The sequence below is a fragment of the Scyliorhinus canicula genome, chromosome 20 (genome assembly GCF_902713615.1).
Source record: "Scyliorhinus canicula chromosome 20, sScyCan1.1, whole genome shotgun sequence".
NCBI classification, from domain to species: domain Eukaryota; kingdom Metazoa; phylum Chordata; class Chondrichthyes; order Carcharhiniformes; family Scyliorhinidae; genus Scyliorhinus; species Scyliorhinus canicula.
This window is the reverse complement of record NC_052165.1, coordinates 65,353,672-65,375,438: the sequence shown is the minus strand read 5'-3', so window position 1 is coordinate 65,375,438 and position 21,767 is coordinate 65,353,672. Positions and strand designations below refer to the sequence as shown.

At 47.6% G+C, this 21,767-nt stretch overlaps 1 protein-coding gene across 1 annotated transcript in view; it reads left to right on the top strand.

The window, feature by feature from the left end:
- Positions 1–21,767, top strand: part of pot1 (protection of telomeres 1 homolog) — a 280,862-nt gene that overhangs the window by 190,816 nt on the left and 68,279 nt on the right. The window contains exon 8 of the mRNA XM_038780902.1: positions 13,585–13,740. Within this exon, the coding sequence (XP_038636830.1) occupies positions 13,585–13,740 (156 nt within the window). The remainder of the gene's footprint in view (positions 1–13,584; positions 13,741–21,767) is intronic.

Here is a 21,767-nt window from a genome sequence, read left to right as displayed (position 1 = left end):
TCCGAGAATTGTTCTTGGAGAATCAATGCTTCTGATTCCCCAGTGATAGATTTTAATTGCTGGACAATCTCGGGACCCCTTGGTTACTTCCATCAAGGATCAAGTTATCCTAACTCTATATCGTGCCTCTTCCCTGACCGCTTAGTCATTCTGGTTAAATTACTTTCAGTCCTGTTTTAAAGGGCTCATGAAATAAATCAAGGGCTCTGGGTTCGATTCCCGGCTTGGGTCACTGTCTGCGGAGTCTGCACGTTCTCCCTGTGTCTGCTCCGGTTTCCTCCCACAGTCCAAAGATGTGCAGGTTAGGTGGATTGGCCATGCTAAATTACCCTTAGGTTTGGTGGGGTCACTGGGTTCCGGGGATAGGGTGATGTGGGCTGAAGTGGTGTGCTCGTTCCAAGAGCCGGTGCAGACGCGATGGGCAGAGTGGCCTCCTTCTGCACTGTAAATTCTATGATCAAAGCAACTAAGAATAGAACCTGGCTTATATAAATTCCCGTTTAATTCCTCTGTCTTTCTGTGCACTCGGTCTCAAATCGCTGAGAATTGTTTTTTTGGTCATGGGCTGTCAATTTTGCTGGCAAGGCCAACATTGTCCTTAAGACGGTGAAGGTGAACCACTACACCCCCCCTGTGGTATACCCGCACTGCTGGGGTGGGGGGATGCATTCTGGGTTGTTGATATGACAGTAATGATGAAATGATATTGTTACAAATAAGTCAAGGATGGTGTATGATTTGGAGGGGAACTTGCAGGTGATGGTGATTCCGTTCTCCTGCTGCCCTTGTCCTTCTAGGCGGTAGAGGTCACAAATTTGGAAGGTGCTTATGAAGGAGCCTTGGCATTTTGTAGATGGTTCACACTGTCGCCATGGTGTGCCACTGGTAGCGGGAGTGAGTTTTTTTTAACGTAGTCAATGGGGTGCCAATCCGGTTTATTCCATTCCCAGGGTTTCCAATTTTCAGCAATGTTATTTAAGGGTGCGGGTTAGTTTGGGAAAGGCATGTCTTGGTCCTCCACAGTTTTCATGGAACTGGACCGGCTTTTTAAAGAGTCAAGGTTCACGGTACCCGAAGTGTTGTGAACCATAGCCTGGATAAGAGATGAAGGCAAGCCACCCCCACACCCCCCTCTCCTTCCCATGGCCCCTTACCTTCTCCATGCCAAGTTATGACAATTCAATCCACTCTATGCACTCTGCATAGAGCCAGTGAACCCTATTGTGACGATAGGATGTGTTGAAAAGCTTTTGAAAGAAATTCTTAGAAATCGCTTTTGCTACAGCTCAATGTAAGGGTCAGTGATCCAGATAATGATGGTGGCGGTACAGTGTTATACAGGCAGGAGAGAGCTGTCCTGCCAGTTCACCTGGCACCATGAGGCCACCAGGTAGGACTGTTTTTCTAGTAGAATGGAACATAGCCAGGGGATGGCGATAGAGGATATCTGAATCATTGTCTGTAAGGTGTGATGCGGTGAGTATGACCATGTCTAGCTGGTCCTTGACGAGTCTAGGGGGCAGCTCTCCCAATTTTGGCACACATGTCCCAACATATTAGTGAGGGGAACGTTGCAAGGTCGACTGGACAGGGTGTGCCTATCTCATATCCACTGCCGAGGCTGATGGTGGGTGATCAGTCTGATTTTATTCTCACTGTAGATTTTCCTCGCTGTATATTTTTAGATTGATACAGCTTGTTTGGCTTGCGCCGCACTGTGTCAGAAGGCTGTTAATAGTCAACCACGTTGCCGTGGACCTGCAGTTAGGAATCCCTATCTGGGGCTAATGATTGCCACTCTCAATCTCCCACTCATCCTTTATTTGGATAGGAACATGTATTGAAGAGTATCAAATTATCTGTTTGATATTAAATCACCTCAAGACAGAGAATAATGTTATTTGTATTTAACAATGATAACTTGTATTTATGTAGCACCTTTAATGTAATATAATGTCCCAAGTAGGTTCACAGAGATGTTATACCATATACTAAGCCATATAAAGAGACACTAGTTCAGGTGACCAAAGTCTAGCTGAAGAGATTGATTTAAAGGAAAGTGGTAAAGGAGGAGCAAGAGAGTTCGAGAGATTTCAGGAGGGAATTCCTGATTTTATCCAGACAGATGAAGGCAGGGTCATCAATGTTGGGACAATCAAAATCAGGAATTCGCAAGTGGTTGAGGTTAGACGCGCACACATATCACAGAGGGGTCACAGGGCTGGAGGAGATTACAGAAATAGGGAGGGGGAGGGGGCAGCGAGGCAATGGTGGGATTAGAATCCAGGATTACAATTTTTGAAAACAGGACTTTCATAGAACATCGAAAAATACAGCATAGAACAGGCCCTTCGGCCGACAGTGTTGGGCCGAAATTTTGTCCTAGATTAAGAACAAATTAATCTACACCCCATCATTCTACCGTAATCCATGTACGTATCCAATAGCCATTTGAAGGTCACTAATGTTTCCGACTCAACTACTTCCACAAGCAGTGCATTCCATGCCCCCACTACTCTCTGGGTAAAGAACCTACCTCTGACATCCCCCCTATATCTTCCATCTTTCACCTTAAATTTATGTACCCTTGTAATGGTTTGTTCCACCCGGGGAAAAAGTTTCTGACTGTCTACTCTATCTATCATCATCTTATAAACCTCTATCAAGTCGCCCCTCATCCTTCTCCATTCTAATGAGAAAAGGCTGAGCACCCTCAACCTTTCCTCGTAAGACCTACTCTCCATTCCAGGCAACATCCTGGTAAATCTCCTTTGCACCTTTTCCAAAGCTTCCACATCCTTCCTAAAATGAGGCGACCAGAACTGCACACCGTACTCCAAATGTGGCCTGACCAAGGTTTTGTACAGCTGCATCATCACCTCATGGCTCTTAAATGCAATCCCTCTGCTAATGAACGCTAGCACACCATAGGCCTTCTTCACAGCTCTATCCACTTGAGTGGCAACTTTCAAAGGTCTATGAACATAGACCCCAAGGTCTCTCTGCTTCTCTACATTGCCAAGAACCCTACCTTTAACCCTGTATTCCGCATTCATATTTGTCCTTCCAAAATGGACAACCTCACACTTTTCAGGGTTAAACTCCATCTGCCACTTCTCAGCCCAGCTCTGCATCCTATCTATGTCTCTTTGCAGCCGACAACAGCCCTCTTCACTATCCACAACTCCACCAATCTTCGTATCGTCTACAAATTTACTCACCCACCCTTCAACTCCCTCATCCAAGTCATTTATGAAAATCACAAACAGCAGAGGACCCAGAACAGATCCCTGTGGTACGCCACTGGTAACTGGGCTCCAGGCTGAATATTTGCCATCCACCACCACTCTCTGACTTCTAGCCAGTTCGTTATCCAACTGGCCAAATTTCCCACTATCCCATGCCTCCTTACTTTCTGCATAAGCCTACCATGGGGAAATCTTATCAAATGCCTTACTAAAATCCATGTACACCACATCCACTGCTTTACCTTCATCCACGTGCTTGGTCACCTCCTCAAAGAATTCAGTAAGACTTGTGAGGCAAGACCTATCCCTCACAAATCCGTGCTGACTATCCCTAATCAAGCAGTGTCTTTCCAGATGCTCAGAAATCCTATCCCTCAGTACCCTTTCCATTACTTTGCCTACCATCGAAGTAGATTAACTGGCCTGTAATTCCCAGGGTTATCGCTATTCCCTTTTTTGAACAGGGGCACAACATTCGCCACTCCCCAATCCCCTGGTACCACTCCTGTTGACAGTGAGGACGAAAAGATAATTGCCAATGGCTCTGCAATTTCATCTCTTGCTTCCCATAGAATCCTTGGATATATCCCGTTCAGCCCGGGGGACTTGTCTATCCTCAAGTTTTTCAAAATGCCCAACACATCTTCCTTCCTAACTTGTATCTCCTCAAGCTTACCAATCTGTTTCACACTGTCCTCTCCAACAATATGGCCCCTCTCATTCGTAAATACTGAAGAAAAGTACTCGTTCAAGACCTCTCCTATCGCTTCTGACTCAATACACAATCTCTCGCTACTGTCCTTGATCGGACCCACCCTCGCTCTAGTCATTCTCATATTTCTCACATATGTGTAAAAGGCCTTGGGGTTTTCCTTGATCCTACCCGCCAAAGATTTTTCATGCCCTTTCTTAGCTCTCCTAATCCCTTTCTTCAGTTCCCTCCTGGCTATCTTGTATCCCTCATGCGCCCCATCTGAACCTTGTTTCCTCAGCCTTACATAAGTATCCTTCTTCCTCTTAACAAGACATTCAACCTCTCTTGTCAACCATGGTTCCCTCACTCGACCATCTCTTCCCTGCCTGACAGGGACATACATATCAAGGACACGTAGTATCTGTTCCTTGAACAAGTTCCACATTTCAATTGTGTCCTTCCCTGACAGCCTATGTTCCCAACTTATGCACTTCAGTTCTTGTCTGACAGCATCGTATTTACCCTTCCCCCAATTGTAAACCTTGCCCTGTTGCACGCACCTATCCCTCTCCATTACTAAAGTGAGTCACAGAATTGTGGTCACTATCTCCAAGATGCTCCCCCAGTAACAAACCTATCACTTGCCTTGGTTCATTACCAAGTACCAAATCCAATATGGCCTCCCCTCTGGTCGGACAATCTACATACTGTGTCAGAAAAGATTCCTGGACACACTGCACAAACACCACCCCATCCAAACTTAATAGAGAGGCAATGTAGATCACTTATGGTGTCAGAAAACACGAGGATGATGTTTGAGAAAAATTTTCCGTGGTGTAGGGCAGTAGAAGTTTGGATGGCCTCGGGTTTGTGGAGGGTAGAGTGTGGCAGGTCAGCAAAGAGTATGTTGGAATAGGCCAGTATAGCGATAACACAAAAATGGACGAGGGTTTCAGCAGTAGAAGAGCTGATGCGGGCAGAGTCAGGTGAGGTGAGAGTGATTGCCCTTGACATAGGCAGCATTTGACTGAGTGTGGCATCAAGGAGCCCGAGCAAAACTGGAGTCAATGGAAATCGGGGAGAAAACTCTCCACTGGTTGGAGTCATACCTGGCACAAAGGAAGATGGTTGTGGAGGTTGGAAGTCAATCATCTCAGCTCCAGGACATCACTGCCAGAGTTCCTCAGGGTGGTATCCAAGGCCCAAACATCTTCAGCTGCTTCATCAATGACCTTCCTTTCATCATAAGGTCAGAAGTGGGGATGTTCGCTGATGACTGTACAATGTTCAGCACTATTTGCGGCGACTCATATACTGAAACAGTTCATGTCCAAATGCAGCAAGACTTGGATAACATCCACTAGCAAGTGGCAAGTTACATTAGTGCAACAGAATTCCAGGCAACGACCATCTCCAACAAGAGAGGATCTAACCATCACCCCTTGACATTCAATGGCATTTCCATCGCTGAATCCCCCACAATCAACATCCTGGGAGTTACCACTGACCAGAAACTGAACTGGACCACCATATAAATAGGAATCCTGCGGCGAGTAATTCACCTCCTGACTCCCCAAAGCCTGTCCACAAGTCAGGAGTGTAATGGAATGCTCTCCACATGCCTGGATGAGTGCAGCTCCAACAACACAAGAATCTCAACACCATCCAGGACAAAGCAGCCCACTTGATTGCTACCCCTTCACAAACATTCAATCCTGCCACCAATAGTGGCAGCCGTGTGTACCATCTACAAGATGCACTGCAGGAACTCACCAAGGTTCCTCAGGCAGCACCTTCCAAACCCATGACCACTGCCATCTAGAAGGACAAGAGCAGCAGATACCTGGGAACCTCTCCAGCTGGCAGTTCCCCTCCAAGTCACTCACCGTCCTGACTTGGAAATACATCGCCGTTCCTTCACTTTCGCTGGTCAAAAATCTTCAATTCCCTCTCTGACAGCACTGTGGGTGTAGCTACCCGGGACTGCAGCGGTTCGAGAAGGCAGCTCACCACCACCTTCACAAGGGCAACGAGGGATGGGCAATAAATGGTGGCCGGGCCCGCAACCCGTAAATTGATTCTTATAAATGTTATGGCGGTTTAAATAGTTTGCCTCGCGATGATGTGGGTATGTGGTTAAAAGTTGATCTCGCAGTCAGATATGACATTGATGTTGCAAACACCTATTCCAGCCTCACGGGTGGGGGAGGGTCAGCTGCGAGGGAGTGGTTTTGGAGCAGGGACTGAAGGAAATGGCTTGAACCTTCCCAGTATTGAATTGGATTCCTTTTTTCTGCTTATGCAGTTCTGAATGTGGGATAAGCAGTCTGCTAATTTACAATCATTGGAGGTTGTGGTCAGATGAAGCCAGGGTTGTCAGCGTATATATGGAAACTGATACTGGGTTTTATGATGATGTGACCCAGCGGCAATGTATGGATGAGAAATCGAAGGAGCCAAGGATTGTTCCTGGGTGTGGGGGGGAGACAACAGAGATAACATTGTGGGAATGGGAAGAGAAGCCTATCAATGGCAGTTCTCTGGCTAGGTTTCAATTTATCAAAATGGAACCAGATGAGCACAGTTTCCAGCCAGCTGGATGGCGGTGGAAAGGTTTTGGAGGAGTATGTTGTGGTCATCAGTGTCAAAGGCTTCAGACATGCTAAGGACAAGGCAGGAACGTTAACCTATGTCACCATCACATAGGGAATGTGAGAGGGCGAAAACCTGATTGGACGGATTCAAACATGGAACTTCAGGGAAAATGGGAATGGATTTGGGAGATAACATGTTCAATGGGAGGTTGGAAATAGTGTGGCAGGTTTCAAGGATTGTGGGGTGGAGGGTTGATGACTCTGACTTGAGGGAGAGAGAGGGGGACAGATCCTGAGGAGAGAGAACTGTTAACAATGTCAGCTAACGGGACCTGGGAGGGGGTGGCGGGTGGTGGAGTTATGTCCAGGGTTTAGTGGAAAGCAGGTTCAGAGCAAGACCTAGGGGGCAGAACCTCAGAGGATATTTGGCTTGTTGAGTTTAGGAAGTGAAGGAAAGTAATAGATAGGTGACCAGATGTATCAAAGAAGTATGAGCCCCTTGTTGTGCTCATTTGAGATGAGGGGAAGACGTTTAGGAAGACTGGGTGGAGAAAAGAAGCCGGGGTGATCTTTGCATTCAAGGATGATTCTAAAAGAGTAACAGCTTTGGCGGATGACTGCAGTTTCTGACGGTGCTTTATGTGGTCCAGTCAAATCTGATGGTGAGTGACAAAAGCAGTTGTCTTCCGTATCCATACAAGTTTGTTTCTTTGGACTTAAGGGAGTTGAGATGAGGGCACGAATAGTGGGCATGGTAGACGAGGGAGAGAGAGCAATTCTTTTATTGAGTTGTGCTTCAAAGGTCGAGGTGATGTGGGTCCATGGAATTGAGGGCGTCATTGGCAATGGGAAGCAATTATTATCCGTCCCCAGTCACACTTGAGAAGGTGATGGTGAGCCTCCATTCTGAATTGCCACCCTCCGTGTGATGGTGAACCATAGTGTTGCATCATTGAGGGTCTTTTGTACACTTGGGCCTGCTAGGATTCGCATGTCAGCTTGCCGCCCGAGTTTCATAGTCCCTCTCTGCTGACCTCGGAGAAAGCTACCCACAAAGATTTCACGGGTGTGGATCTCCGCTTTGCCGATGTCAGTTTGATTACGGTGCCAGGTCAGGGGGATCTCCAAGAGTCCAGCTATCCTAAAGCATGGTTGGCAGCCAATCACATTGAGGAATTCTCACAGACAGTGAACCAGAAAGCAAATCACTGTATTTTTCATTTCTCTTTCTTAAAATAAATTTAGATTACCCAAATATTTTTTCCAATTAAGGGGCAATTTAGCGTGACCAATCCACCTACTCCGCACATTATTGGGTTGTGGGGGGCGAAACCCACGCAGACACGGGGAGAATGTGCAAACTCCACACGGCCAGTGATCCAGAACCGGGATCGAACCTGGGACCTCGGCGCCGTGAGGCAGCTGTGCTAACCACTAGGACACCGTGCTGCCCTGTATTTTTCATTTCTAATTGCATTTTTTGCGAAGGAAGAAGTAAGTAATTGGGACGTGCACTTGGCATTAGGGAAGAAGCTGAAATATCTTATTAAAAATTTATTTTATAATAATGGAGTAACTTGTTCTTCTACAAATATCGTAGATTTTCTGGGCTATTACGTGTGTTAGTAATAATTATGAATCTCGTAAGCCAGTAAAAACCTAGTTACATCTCACCAGGAAGGAGTAACTTTTTCAAGGGTTTTTACAGTGGGACTAAAATAGTGTGAATGGGTAAGTTCCAGTCAGTTCAGTCATTCCTACTTGATTGCTCTCTGGGGAGGTGGGGGGGGGGGGGGGGGGGTTGTTATTCAGCACTCTCTTGGAAACTCAGTATCATTGACAACAACATTTAACTTTTCCCATCCAGACAGCTTACAGGGCAGCAATGACAGCTAAAGCTGACAGTTTTGCCATCAACACTACCACAAAACCCAGATCTGAGCATCTGTTCCAGAAGCTAAACTAAAGATACACCCATCCAAAGGGGACATGGGTCCATTGTCACTACAAGTGTTGCTGCCCTCAATTCTATACATGTGCCTTTAGACCAGCAGCTGCCTTCTCAGATTGGTAAATGTACACTATTGAGAAACGTTTGCTGGCAGCCAATGCAACAAATTCAAAGGGACAACTGTAAGAGATTATTGCATTGCCTTCTATTGACTAAGACATCTGTTAGCTAGAATTTGTTGATTTTTGGAACATTAAATAATTAAAATATGCCCAGCAAAGCTTCATTGATGGTCAAGCCATTAAGATGTAACATGTTTTTCTATAAGCTCATTCATTTTGATTGTTTCCAGCAATTGGCATCATTCCTGTATCAGATTGCTTGAGTCCAGAATCGACAAATAAATTATTCCCTTTCAGAAGAACAAATAATTGAATTAGTACCGAATCAATCGTCTACATCCTGGATAATCCAAAGATTAAAGAACATACTCATATGGGCTGTAATCCTCATTTTCCAGTTTAAATAGGGAAACAGTACTTTTGGTCATGAAAAGTGCTTCATAAATGGGTAAAGACTTCCTTTTGAAATGACTTCCATCTAAAGTGAATAGTAAATATAAAACATTGGATAATTTCATTAAATCGCTCTTAAGTCCAGTTATTTCTAAAACACAATTATAGTTGTGTGGGAAAAATACAGAGATCTCCCAAATCTTTACAGCGCTCAAACCTTCCCTTAATTTTCAAGCTGAAATAGGTTTCTGAGTGGTTTTTAATTGTTCCTAATGGCAACCGAATCTTTGACAACTAACTCACGGTAGCATGGTGGTTAGCATCAATGCTTCACAGCTCCAGGGTCCCAGGTTCGATTCCCGGCTGGGTCACTGTCTGTGTGGAGTCTGCACGTCCTCCCCGTGTGTGCGTGGGTTTCCTCCGGGTGCTCCGGTTTCCTCCCACAGTCCAAAGATGTGCGGGTTAGGTGGATTGGCCATGCTAAATTGCCCGTAGTGTAAGGTTAATGGGGGGATTGTTGGGTTACGGGTATACGGGTTACGTGGGTTTAAGTAGGGTGATCATTGCTCGGCACAACATTGAGGGCCGAAGGGCCTGTTCTGTGCTGTACTGTTCTATGTTCTATGTTCTAAATAGCAAATGACAGATACAACCAAGACAGAGTCCATGGATCTCTCAAGAACCCATCCCGATGGTCGATGGCAATGGACATTCCCGTTGAATTCTTGTCTCTTTAGGGATTCCCAGCTTCCCCTTCAAAGATCTGTCTTTGGAATTCTCTCCAAAGCTCACCAAAATTCAGTGAGTTTAATAATGGTCCACTCACATGGTTTCAATCTCGCCTTCTGAGATTTCTTCATCCTGGTTTCCCGAGTCTGCACTTCAAATTCTACTTGTTGGCATAATTCCAGCTCTTTGCTAGACAGCTAGCTTCACTGAGCTGGCACTACCCCTGAGTTTCATCAAACTCCTGGGGCGGGATTCTCCCTTCTCGGGACTAGGTCCCCACGCCCGCCGTAAAACAGGCGAGAATCACTCTAGACTTTTTCCTAGAAAGCCCGGGTTGATTCTCCATTTTCAAGGGGGCTAGCAGGGCCCTGGCAAACGTCCCGCAGCTCTGGCTGCCAGCGGGGCCCTTCAGTTACACCCGCGCGGGAGCACATGCGCAACATGGCGGAGCCCTACAGGGGTCTGGCGCAAAAGAACATAGGTCCCCCCCCCCCCACCCCCCCCCCCAGAATGAGCATTCCCGCCAATTGGGAGCCGTGGAGGCCCCCCCCCCACTGGAGTCGGATCCCCCTACCCCCCCACCAGAACGCCAAGGTCCCGCCGGATGGGACCACATGTGAACCACGCCGGCGGGCATTCGGCCCATCGAGCGCGGAGAATCGCCGCGGGGGCCGCTTTCAACGGCCCCTGACCGGCACCGTATCGCGCGCGCGATTGGCGGGTCCGCGGAGAATCGCTGAAACGCCGTCGCGCCGGATTACTGGTGTGAACGGCTATTCTCCGCTCCTGTACCGGGCGTGGATGGTCGGAGAATTCCGCGCCTGATTCCAGGCTGTACCCAGCTACACATGTTATTTCCTCTGAGCCCTACCAGGACGTTCCCTGTGACCACAGACAGAATTTTCCAATATTTTGTAAAACTATCCGGCTCTGGCTGAAACCCGATATGTAGCTCTCCAGCTGCACAGCCGAGTTTTCAGTCCAGATTTTGAGCCACTCGATCAGTGGGCATGGTTTAGACCACTCTGGTATGGCGGGGACTGATAGAGCCAATAAAACCAGCTCCACAGTGAAGGTGGCACCTCAATCAACACAGAAAGAAACACCCCATCGTCGCACCCCACACAGACACTGCCCCCCCCCCCCCCCCAAACTCACAAGCAGCAGGGCTTCCCCCGCCCCCCCCCCCACAAGCATCAGCATCAGGACCTCCCTCGCCCTCGAAAAACAGAACAGGAACCCCACCCCCAATTGGGCTCCCCAGGTGGGTCTTCCCCTGACACTGCCCCCCGGCACAGTATCAACCTGGCAGTGCCAACCTGTGCCAGGGCACAGCCCAGGCATGTCCTTCTCCTTTGTGGTGAATACTTAACTTTGTGCCGACCGCACTGCATCTCTGGTAAACAGGTTTGAATTTTCTGTGAGAAGGGATCATGTGGCAGGGGTGGCAAAGGCTTACTAATATATGTAAATATAATAAAATTAGCGGTCCGATTCTCATGGGATTTTGCACCCGCGTGGCCATTCGTCCTGACAGACGCAATCGCCTCAGTGCCTCAGAGCTAACTACAGCGATTTGGCTGTATGGACTTTTGGCCCTGCTTCTGACGCTCCCAAAACTGACTACCTCATGAAGACTTATTCACTGACCCTTGAACTGTTCTGGTGATCTATCAAAACACTCTGTAGAAGGGGCAGCACAGTGGCGCAGTGGGTTAGCCCTGCAGCCTCATGGCGCCGAGGTCCCAGGTTTGATCCCGGCTCTGGGTCACTGTCCATGTGGAGTTTGCCCATTCTCCCCGTGTTTGCGTGGGTTTTGCCCCCACAACCCAAAGATGTGCAGGCTACGTGGATTGGCCACGCTAAATTGCCCCTTAATTTGAAAAAATTTTTAAAAAACACTTGGTGGTTCCCAGTCTCGTTACTAGGCTGGAACCATTGTAAACGAACATTGGAACATCCCGTAACTCAAATATCACCATCTCCACAGATGGCTAATTTAGCACCTAGGGGGACACAGATCAATGGATTCCACAGGGGTGTTTGAAGCAATGGTGGTAATTTGTGCTGGGAGCGGTCACGGGTTTTGGATGCTACGAGACACTGGTCCTCACTCCTCTTTCATCAGTGCACCGGTGCCACTAATACACTGGACAACCGACGGAGCTGCAATGTGAAACGTGTGTGAGGGTAGTTGATGGTTCTGCCATCCTGTAATGACTTGGAAATATCTTTACGTTCCCTCATCGTCACTGGATCAGGATCCTGGAACACCCTCCCTCTCAGCACTTCACCACCTGGGCTGCAGCGGTTCGTGAAGTGAGCTCTCCGCCACCTTCCCAAGAACAGTTAGGGGTGGACAATAAATGCTGACCTTGCCAACAATGTTTGTAGTCTGTGAACATTAAAACGGTAGAATGCAGACGTGGGCGGCACGGTGGCACAGTGGTTAGCACTACTGCATCACCCGTCAGGGACCCGGGTTCAATTTCTGCATTGGATGACTGTGTGGAGTATGCACGTTCTCCCTGTGTCTGCATGGGTTTCCTATGGGTGCTTTCGGTTTCCTCCCACAGTCCCAAGATGTGCAGGTTAGGTGGACTGGTTATGATAAAAAAAGATTGCCCCTTAGTGTCCAAAGATGTGCAGGTTAGGTTATAGGGTTACGGGGAATAATTTGCGGAAAGAGGCCCAGGTAGGGTGCTCTTTCAGAGCGTTGGTGTCGACTCGATGGGCTGAATGGCCTCCTCCTGCACTGTAGGAATTCTATGATTCAATGCTAGTTCTTGCCTGCACATCAGCAAAACCTACCAGGAGAATTTTCATGTATGTAGAAATGTTGGGGTCTTTTGGTGGATAAACAAGAAATGTAAAACGCACATACTTTGTAAAAAAACTATTTCAATCAAAATGTGCAAAACCGTGAACCAAAAAGCAATAATATACTCTAATTGTGCCAGGCTTCAACCAAGATTCTGCTGCCCGGGTCAGACCCGCACCAGGTCCCGTTCACCCATTATTCCTGTGTTTGCTGATCTATGGGCAGCACCGTAGCACAAGTGGATATCACTGTGGCTTCACAACGTCAGTGTCCCAGGTTCGATTCCCCATTGGGTCACCGTCTGTGCGGAGTCTGCACGTTCTCCTCTTGTGCGTGCGTTTCCTCCGGGTGCTCCGGTTTCCTCCCACAGTCCAAAGACATGCAGGTTGGGTGGATTGGCCATGATAAATTGCCTTTAGTGACCAAAAGGGTTAGGAGGGGTTATTGGGTTACGGGGATAGGGTGGAAGTGAGGGCTTAAGTGGGTCGGTGCAGACTCAATGGGCTGAATGGCCTCCTTCTGCACTGTATGTTCTATGTACATTGGCTCCCAGTTAAGCATTGCCTCATTTTCAAATCCCTCCTTTGCTTCGTCCCTCCAGCCCACAACTCTCCGGGATATCTTGCTTCTCGAATGCTGACCTCTAAAGCATCACACCACGTTACTTTGTGCAGAATTTGAAGATTCGCCTTTAGCTGCATTGACCCATTAGCTCTGAAATCCCTTGATTAAAGCTCTCCTTCCTTCCTTTAAGACGCCCCATGCCTGTTGACCAAACGTTTGGCCAGCTAGCCTTTATTCTCCTTGTGTCGCATCTCGGTGTCATCTGTTGTTTGAAAATGCCCCTGTGACGTGTTATTATAATACAGGTGCCACAAATATACACATTTCTGTTGTAAATTGAGGGTACGACAGGTCAGATTGACTTGGCACATGTTACTACTTATATTTAGTCCAAGAAATTGAATGTAAAGCATTGGATTCATTCATTAAATTTGCATATAATTATGTGAAACCGCTGTTTTTGAACAGGTTTGGGATGGTACCAAATGTCCTCACACATTGCGACAGATCCCAGTGGATATGAGTACGCTGGAGGGGGATCCCGCTGATATTCATCGATTATGCAAGTTAACCGTGGACGTGCTGGTTTATGATAACCATGTTGGAGCTGCACACTCCCTCAAGGTACCTTGTCTGTGCAAACGTGCAATAATTATGGGGTCTTTTTGAGGTTGTAATGTTCTTGTCGGATGGCCTGATTAATATGACAAGAACACTTGTAGCTAAAGCTACAAACGATTTATTAACGTTAACTGTGGGTCAAATATATACAAAACAACAGATGAATAACAGTACGAACATGCACAAGCAACCTCTCTCCCAGCTTCCCTTGTCAGTCTGAGGTCACCTGACTCTAACATTCACTTGTATACTAATGAGACTCCTAGTGGTCAGTCAGTGACTTACAACACAACCGTGATATCACCACCGAGGTGTTCAGATAATGTCTCACAATCTGGGTGCAGAGTTACAGACTGAATCCAGTTAAACACCTCAGCTTCTCTACATATAGTTAAGGGTAGGTCATGTGGCCATTTTGTCTCAGTGGGATAAGTAATTTATATTTTCTCCGTCACATCATGAAATAAGCCCAGGGTTTGATTTGGCCACGGGTCATAGTTTACCAACACCTTAAACGTGTGGCCCTTTGTTCTTTGGCTGCCTTTGCAGACAGTACTATTCTTTTGTAGCCTTTTTGGATCAGGAACATGGAAGTTGGACGCCTTTGGTGTCATGGAGTTAGCCTGCGAGACCTTCCAGTTGTCTTAGTGGAATTCCACCAGATAATTCCACATCTGTATTTGCAGGAAAATATTTTCTCGCACCGTCTCGTGTGAATGTCTCGTGGAAATGTCCGAATTGAGATAATGAACGATCTGGTTGCCAATTATTGTGGATAACAGTTTTATTGGCCGGGTCATTAACTGTTGAGTGAGCTCATTAGCATATCAATGTCCTCTCTATATGCACAATTTCATCAGTCCGTCTTTGCCGTCGTTTCAGGTGACAAGCAAGGACGCTGGACATTTTGAGAATCGGGTTTTTAAAGTCCTGAAGCTAATTTATATCAGGCATGAACTGAAAATCCCTGCAAAAATCAAATCGGCAATAATTCCGTGCCCTGACTGATTCAAACGCCCTTCTTAATTCAAAGGCAAAATACTGCGGATGCTGAAAATCTGAAATTAAAACGGAAATGGCCAGAAGTACTCAGCGGGTCAGGCAGCACCTGTGGAGGGAGAAACAGAGGGTCCCCTTTTGGGCTGGGTGACCTTTCATCCAAGCCTCCTCCATTGTGCTCTGGTCACCCTTGCTGTTTTCATCAAATTTCAATTGTGTGTGAAGGAAATAAAAAGGGCGGTTTAGCAAAATGGACAAAGACCTTGGAGAAGGGGGAGGCGTTGAGGAAGAAATGAATGAGCGAGAGTACAGACTCCATGGAAAGAGACTGAAGGAAGTAGGAGAGCAGAGAGATCGAGCGGTTTAAATTTGAAGTATGGAATGTGGGTCGAATAATGCATTTTTTTTTCAAAAAGCAATCCGCATTTTTCTGGATTCATGAATAGGACACAGACAATAGGAGTAAAGAGATAACAACATTTTTTCCAATTAAGGGGCAATTTAGCGAGGCCAGCCCATTTACCCTGTACATCTTTGGGTTGTGGGGGCGAAGTCCACACAAACACGGGGAGAATGTGCAAACTCCAGATGGACAGTGACCCGGGGCCGGTATCGAGCGCGGTTCCTCGGTGCGTGAGGCGGCAATGCTAACCACCGTGCTGCCCTAGAAAACTACAAGTTTATGAAAGACAACAATCTGGCCCTAGTTGGAGTACTGTGTGCTCCTATTATAGAAAGGATGTTAAACTGAAAGAGTATCGGGTGTAGGTTTGTCAGGATGAAGCTTGGTTTATGAAACGAGACTTGGTGCTGTTGCTCGTTCTGGGTGAATGTGCTTAACACTCAATTTGGCTGTTTCGTTGGTTAGCTTTGGAGTTGCCAGGTATCGTTAAGATACCGCCACAAGTTTCAAGGTCAAGTTCAAAGCAATAAAACCATACATCAATTAGTAAGTTCAAACAAGACATGTTTATTATATTACAGTAATCTACTAATCATGCATATAAACTATAAGACTAGGCTAATCCTACCGCTAATAGGCCAAATACTTATCTGGATAAGGGGACTGCCGATTCAGGGAACAACGGCCTCTAGTTTGTCCTGGGTCCGCAGGCTTCCAGTAGTTATGGACTACAGGGGGTCAGGAGTGTCTATCTTGTAGCGTGCATTGTGACTTACTTGCTGGCGGCCTCTGTCCAGACCTCTCCTCCTCAAGGTTCTTCTGCTGCAACGGTGTTCTGCTAGGAAGGCTGGCTGGTCAAGGAGAGGCTGGCAGAGAGAGAGCGCTGGGGTCGCGGTCTCTGTCTTATACTCCACTCAGGGTCTGGCGCCCACCTGGGCGGACCCTCTATACTCTCGCAATCGATTGGGTCTCTTCCCAATCGATTGATTTGAATTCCCCAATAACAGGGCAGTATCTCGATCACTGGGGCGGTTCTTGGGACTTATTGTTTTGGGCTTCTTTGGCGCCGAAAAGTCTGGCCTTCCATTGAATATATCGATTAGTGTTAACTTGTTTCTTTTGTGCCTGGGGATCGCCCGGTATCGCCTCATTAATATGTTAACTGTTCTATTTTCATAGTGCTGTCTGGTTTCTGCAACAGTCAAAACTGGTTTCTGCAGCAGTCCAAATATACAAGCGCTTTGCAAGCTGCTTGCTTTTTACAACATGTCCAATTTTCCCTCCATTCCTTGCAATCTTCCATTTTGTGTTTGGGCAGTGGTCACCCCAGGTGGCTACAGCGCGGTGACCATTTCCACCTGAGCAAAGGAAGATGAGAGGAGGATTCATGGACTGTTTTTCTTTTGACCCTCTGAGCGGCGAAAGGCATATTATCTCCGGTTAGGAAGTTGCTGGTATGGGACCATCGATTTAAAATTGGCTAAGTTGGAAGGTCGGTAGGGCGGCCGGGGGGGGGGGGGGGGGGGGGGGGGGGGGGGGGTGGTATGTCGAGAACGGTTATGGAAAGCTTTGCTGTGGAAATTAGTTGCGGCAAGGATCACTGCCTCTTCTCAGGAAAAGTGGATAAGTCGTTGAAGCGGAAGACAGTTCAGTGTGGTTGGCTCAAACGGCCCTCCCGCGTTGGCTCGCATTGAGATGACTAATTTATCGAGAATTGCCATTGCGAGGTATAGATTTTTGTTCGATTGATTTGAAGTCCCAAAGCATTTTACCTTCTACTGGCTGAACAATCACCTGATTGTTAGTTGAGCAAGCAGCATTGCCACAGGAATGCAAGGGGAGGGGGACATTGATAGATTAAGTGACAGATGGTTGACTGCGGCAAAGTGCGATTTCATTCACTTTGGGCAGGGGAAAGACAGAGTGTCTTCGAAGTGGGAGATAAGCTAGGAGCTGAAAATGGACAGCAGCCCAGGGACAGAAATCAGTGAACGCTAGTGGGCAGGTATGAAAGGAAGCAAAAACTCCCAATGGGATGTTGTTTCTTGTCTCGGGGGGGAGGGCTGGAGTACAATGGGGTGGAAGTTATGTTGCATTGATGTAGAAAGCTCTGGATAGAACCCAGCGCGAGTATTTCATTCAGTTCTGGGAAATGCACCTCAGTCGGGAAAGATTTGCCTCGGAGAGAGTTCAGCTCAGATTCACCAGAAATGACACTGAGGCGAAAATGGGTTAAATTAAGAGGACAGCTGGCATTGATTTAGCCTTGTTTATTGCCTTGAGTATGGTAAATTAAGGGTGATGTAACTGAGGTGTTTAAGGCGATTTGATGGGATGAATGGAGAGAAACTACTTGCTTTGGTGGGGCAGTCCAGGACAAAGGGGGGCATAAACCTAAAATTGGGAGTTGGGCTGTTCACAGGTGATGTCCGAATACAATCCACAGAAAAGGGAATCTGGGACAGATGGCTGGATGGAATTGAAATAAAGAGCAATCATGATCTAATGAAATGGCTTGATGGGCTGAATGGTCCATGCTGGTTCCTCTCTGTAAAATATCATTTGCAGCTGGAATCTGACGAGGTTGTCTGAGCAATTAATAAGTTAATAGAACATGTGAGTGGCAATGTGCGGGTTTGAAGTTTCCTGTTTGAAGAAATGAGGGTAGTATGTGTAATGGGAGGTCTTGGTGAGTCGGCCTCTTAACCCCTTTCTGGGCCAAGGCTTTGTGTTGCTCGAGCAGTTTGAAATAAATGACGTGGGTCGTTTAAACCAAGCCTCAACAAAAATCAGGAGAAAAATAGCTGGATGTGTGTCTGAATGGTGGTGACACCGGCCAGCAGTCACACTGCAATGTCACATTCTCTGGAGTCTTGTCACATGGGGCACGTGGGCCATGTTACTTAGCTGGTGTCAGTTGGAGCAATTAGAAATGCATTATCATTTCAGATCTCTTCTGGAGCTACCTACAAAAGCTGTATTTGAGATAAACGAAGGAAATCGGAAGCACAATTTTGTCAAAGTGGATCTTTACTGTGAATCTCACGTTGGTGAAACACAACTTCACCGGCACTTGCTGTTCATGCACTACGCCGCTAACCAGGGCACTGCTTTTCACCCAGGTGAAGTCAGCTCGAAATGGCTATGGGCTGTTCCAAATCTGGCCAGGATTGGAAAGTGCTAATAGCACACAAGTTTATTTTGGAGTAAGCTTATCCACAGAATGATTGAGAGGTCCAGACGCAGACGTTGACGCGTGTAGGAAGAATTCCAGTGGTATGAGTGGAGAATTGAGTTTTAACAGGATAGGACCAGTTAATGGGTGGGTGTGTATGTGTGCCACGTGCGTCCATGTGTGTGTGTGTGTGTGTGCGCGCACACGCCCGTGTTGATGTGTGTGCGTGCATGTATGTGTATGTATGCGCGTGTGCGTCCATGTGTGTGTGCGTGCATGTGTGTTTGTTTAGGAGGGAGGGGTGGTGATGTGCATCCCTTCTCCTTAAATAAATCTATGCTGTTCACCTCAACCACTCGCCGTATATAGTAAGTTTTTCTTGAATTTCATATTGCATATAATTTAGGTGATTATCTTTGTCCCCTACTTCGGACCTCTCGCACAGCTGGAAAGACCTTCTCCCCACTAACCCTATCTAACCATTTCATAATCTGAAAGACTTTGATCAGGTCACGCTCCGCATTCTCTTCGTGAACAAAGGAACAAAGCTCCAGCTTGGTTAATTGGTCTGCAAATCCTGAGGTGATCATTCAGACTTTCTCCTGACTCAGTCCCTCCCTCCCCCGCCCCCAATCCCGTATGTTTATTTTACAGTCATTCTCATAAGTCCCTCTCACTCTATCTCCCCCTCCCCAGGCAGGCTACCTGCGTACACCTGACACCGATTCTTGCGAGAGCCAGTGGATGATTACCAGCAATGGAATGACTGACCTGCCCTCGCTGAAGTGGTGTCTTGCCACCATCCTGGCTTTGGTCAGCTCCAGCTCCAGTCCAGGCTGGACAGCAGACGTGTCTGTTGATGGTTGCGTATGTTGCCTGCTGAACTCGCCGAGTCACTGTGGGGAGAGCCGGCTGGCTGCCTGCTGAAAGTTGAATGCAGCCACCCCTGCCAGCAGAGGTTAATGTGCAATTCAGTTCCTCTGTTCTGCAGCAGCGAGTGGTTTGTATTTCCATGGTCTGCTAGTTACACCAGCGGACTTTTGGAAGGTGAATTTCAATAAGTGAAACCAGGAACCACTTGCAGTTGTGAACCCTGATAGCTTAATAGCTTGAAATGGAGGCGGCAGAGTCTGTGCAGTTATCCCTGTCCCATTCTGCAACTTTCCTGACTCCTGACAGATTTCACCACACCTTCAGCAGTGTAATAATTCAATTCTGTTTCCCCCTTTATCCAAAGTGTTGATTAAATTGAGGTTTAAGATGTAGCTTCCTCAGCGTGCTTTTGGTTGGCACCCTCGGACTCCTAGAATAGAATCCCTACAGTGCAGAAGGAGGCTATTTGGCCCATCGAGTCTGCACCGACCCTCCGAACGAACACCCCACCCGTGTCCACTCTCCCGCCCCATCCCAGTAGCCCCACCTAACCTGCACATCCCTGGACACTATGGGGCAATTTAGCATGGTCACTCCACCTTTCCTGCACATATTTGGACTTGTGGGAGGAAACCGGAGCACCCGGAGGAAACCCACGCAGACATGAGGAGAACGTGCAGACTCCGCACAGACAGTGACCCAAGGCCGGAATTGAACCCAGGTCCCTGGCGCCGAGAGGCAGCAGTGCTAACCACCGTGCCACCCCAATTGGATGGCTGAGGGTTGGCCCACAATGGGCTGAATGGCCTAGGTGGAGGATTCTGTGATTTAACCTGAAAGGCACAGCCTCCGCAAGCCGTTATCCTGGTTGCCTCTATTGTTCTGGTGGCTGCAAAAAGCTATCGAGCCGCTTTCACCGACTGAGGAGAACCGGCTGTCCAGGGGGGTCGCTGGCTGGCGAGGGGTGAGCTGTGGCTGTTTCTCATTCATGGGGATCTGGGGCCCCCTGCTGTCAGTACTGAGAGTGACAACACAACACGGGGCCAGTAAAAAGACACTTCAAAAATACATAGCATAATGGGTCTAACGTCAGCCTGCCACAGTTCAAATCTGATGATCTTTTGGATTGCATTCTATTTATCGTTTAAGTACAGTGCCCACCTCCCCTACACCCAGCCAAAACCATGGCAGTTCGGGGGGAGGGGGGGAGACTGTAACAGGATACAGATCTGGGGACTGCATTTTAGAAAAGGTGGGACGGCATTGGACAGCGAGCAGAAGAGGTTTTTACACAAATTGTTCCAGGGATGAGGAACTTCAACTGTGATTGGAGAAGTTGGGGCTCTTTTCTCTGGAGGAAAGAAGTCTGAAGAGGAGGTTTAATAGACGTGTTCAAAATGGTGAGGGGTCCTGACAGAGCAGTGGGTGGAGGGAAGTGAATTGCGAATAAGGGGGCTCAAATCTAAGGTAACTGGCAAAAGAAGCAAAATCGACAAAATCTTGACAAAGCGTGCGGTTAGTGTCTGAAACGTACCGCCTAAGAGTGCGGTGGAGACAGGCTGAGGCATTCAGGAGGAAATCAGTTGTTTATTTGACAAGGAAACAGCGTGCAGGGCGATGGGGAGAAGGCGGGAGAATGGCTCCAGGTGCGACGCTCACTCGGACCAGTACAGACTCGATGGGCTGAATGGCCTGCTTCTCCGCTGTATCAGTTGTGTGATCCAGTGAGGATACTCGCCGCTGAGCTTGGACGAGAGACTGAGCAGCAGAGCATTAGAACAGTCGAACCCAAAGGCGAGGAAAGAAGGGATGAGAGTTTCGGGGAGAGATGGGCCGAGGGAAGGGGTAAAAGAGAGAGGGTGACAGATGGGCGACAGTACAGAGGCCAGAGTAGGCAAGTGGCTGTTGGAAGATGAGCTCTGTGTGACACGGGGCACTGAGTTTGCGAACAGTCTGGTTTCCTCAGTGGCTGTACAAAGGGGTTTGGGATCAGTGGCGAGGGCTTGGGCAGAGGATCGTGGTCTCGGTGTTTTACTGGAGGACTTTGTGGCTGATCCGAGGTTTGATCTTGAATCAGCAGCACGGGAGCACAGAGTGGAGGTACGGTGAGAGCTGGCAGTGAGGCGGAGCTGGTTGGTGTCGGTGCAAATGTGGAACCTGGCACTGTGTGTGAACGATCCGACTTGAGGGGCTTCGTTCCGATGAGAAATGGCGGGAACAAAGGATTTATCCTTGATTTTCAGAGACTGGGAACAGGAGAGGAAATAGGGTGTGGAGCACGGGTTTAACATCGCATCTGAAAGCTATCTGCCACCGTGTGCAGACTTTGTGGTGACTGAGCTATAACCGATTCATCCAGACAGTTTTTCATTCAGTCTGCAGTTACCTCCTCATAAATGGCTAACGATTGACTTCAGCGAAGTAATGAGGTGTGACCCAGGCATTTATCTCGCTGTTCACAATCGACGAGCGTTGATTTTTTTTTAAAATTACCACAATCCATTCAGCCCAGTTGTTCCTAACTTAACACCAAACAGGCATTTGGACCGCGTGAAATGCATTTGTTTTCATGATCCAAAA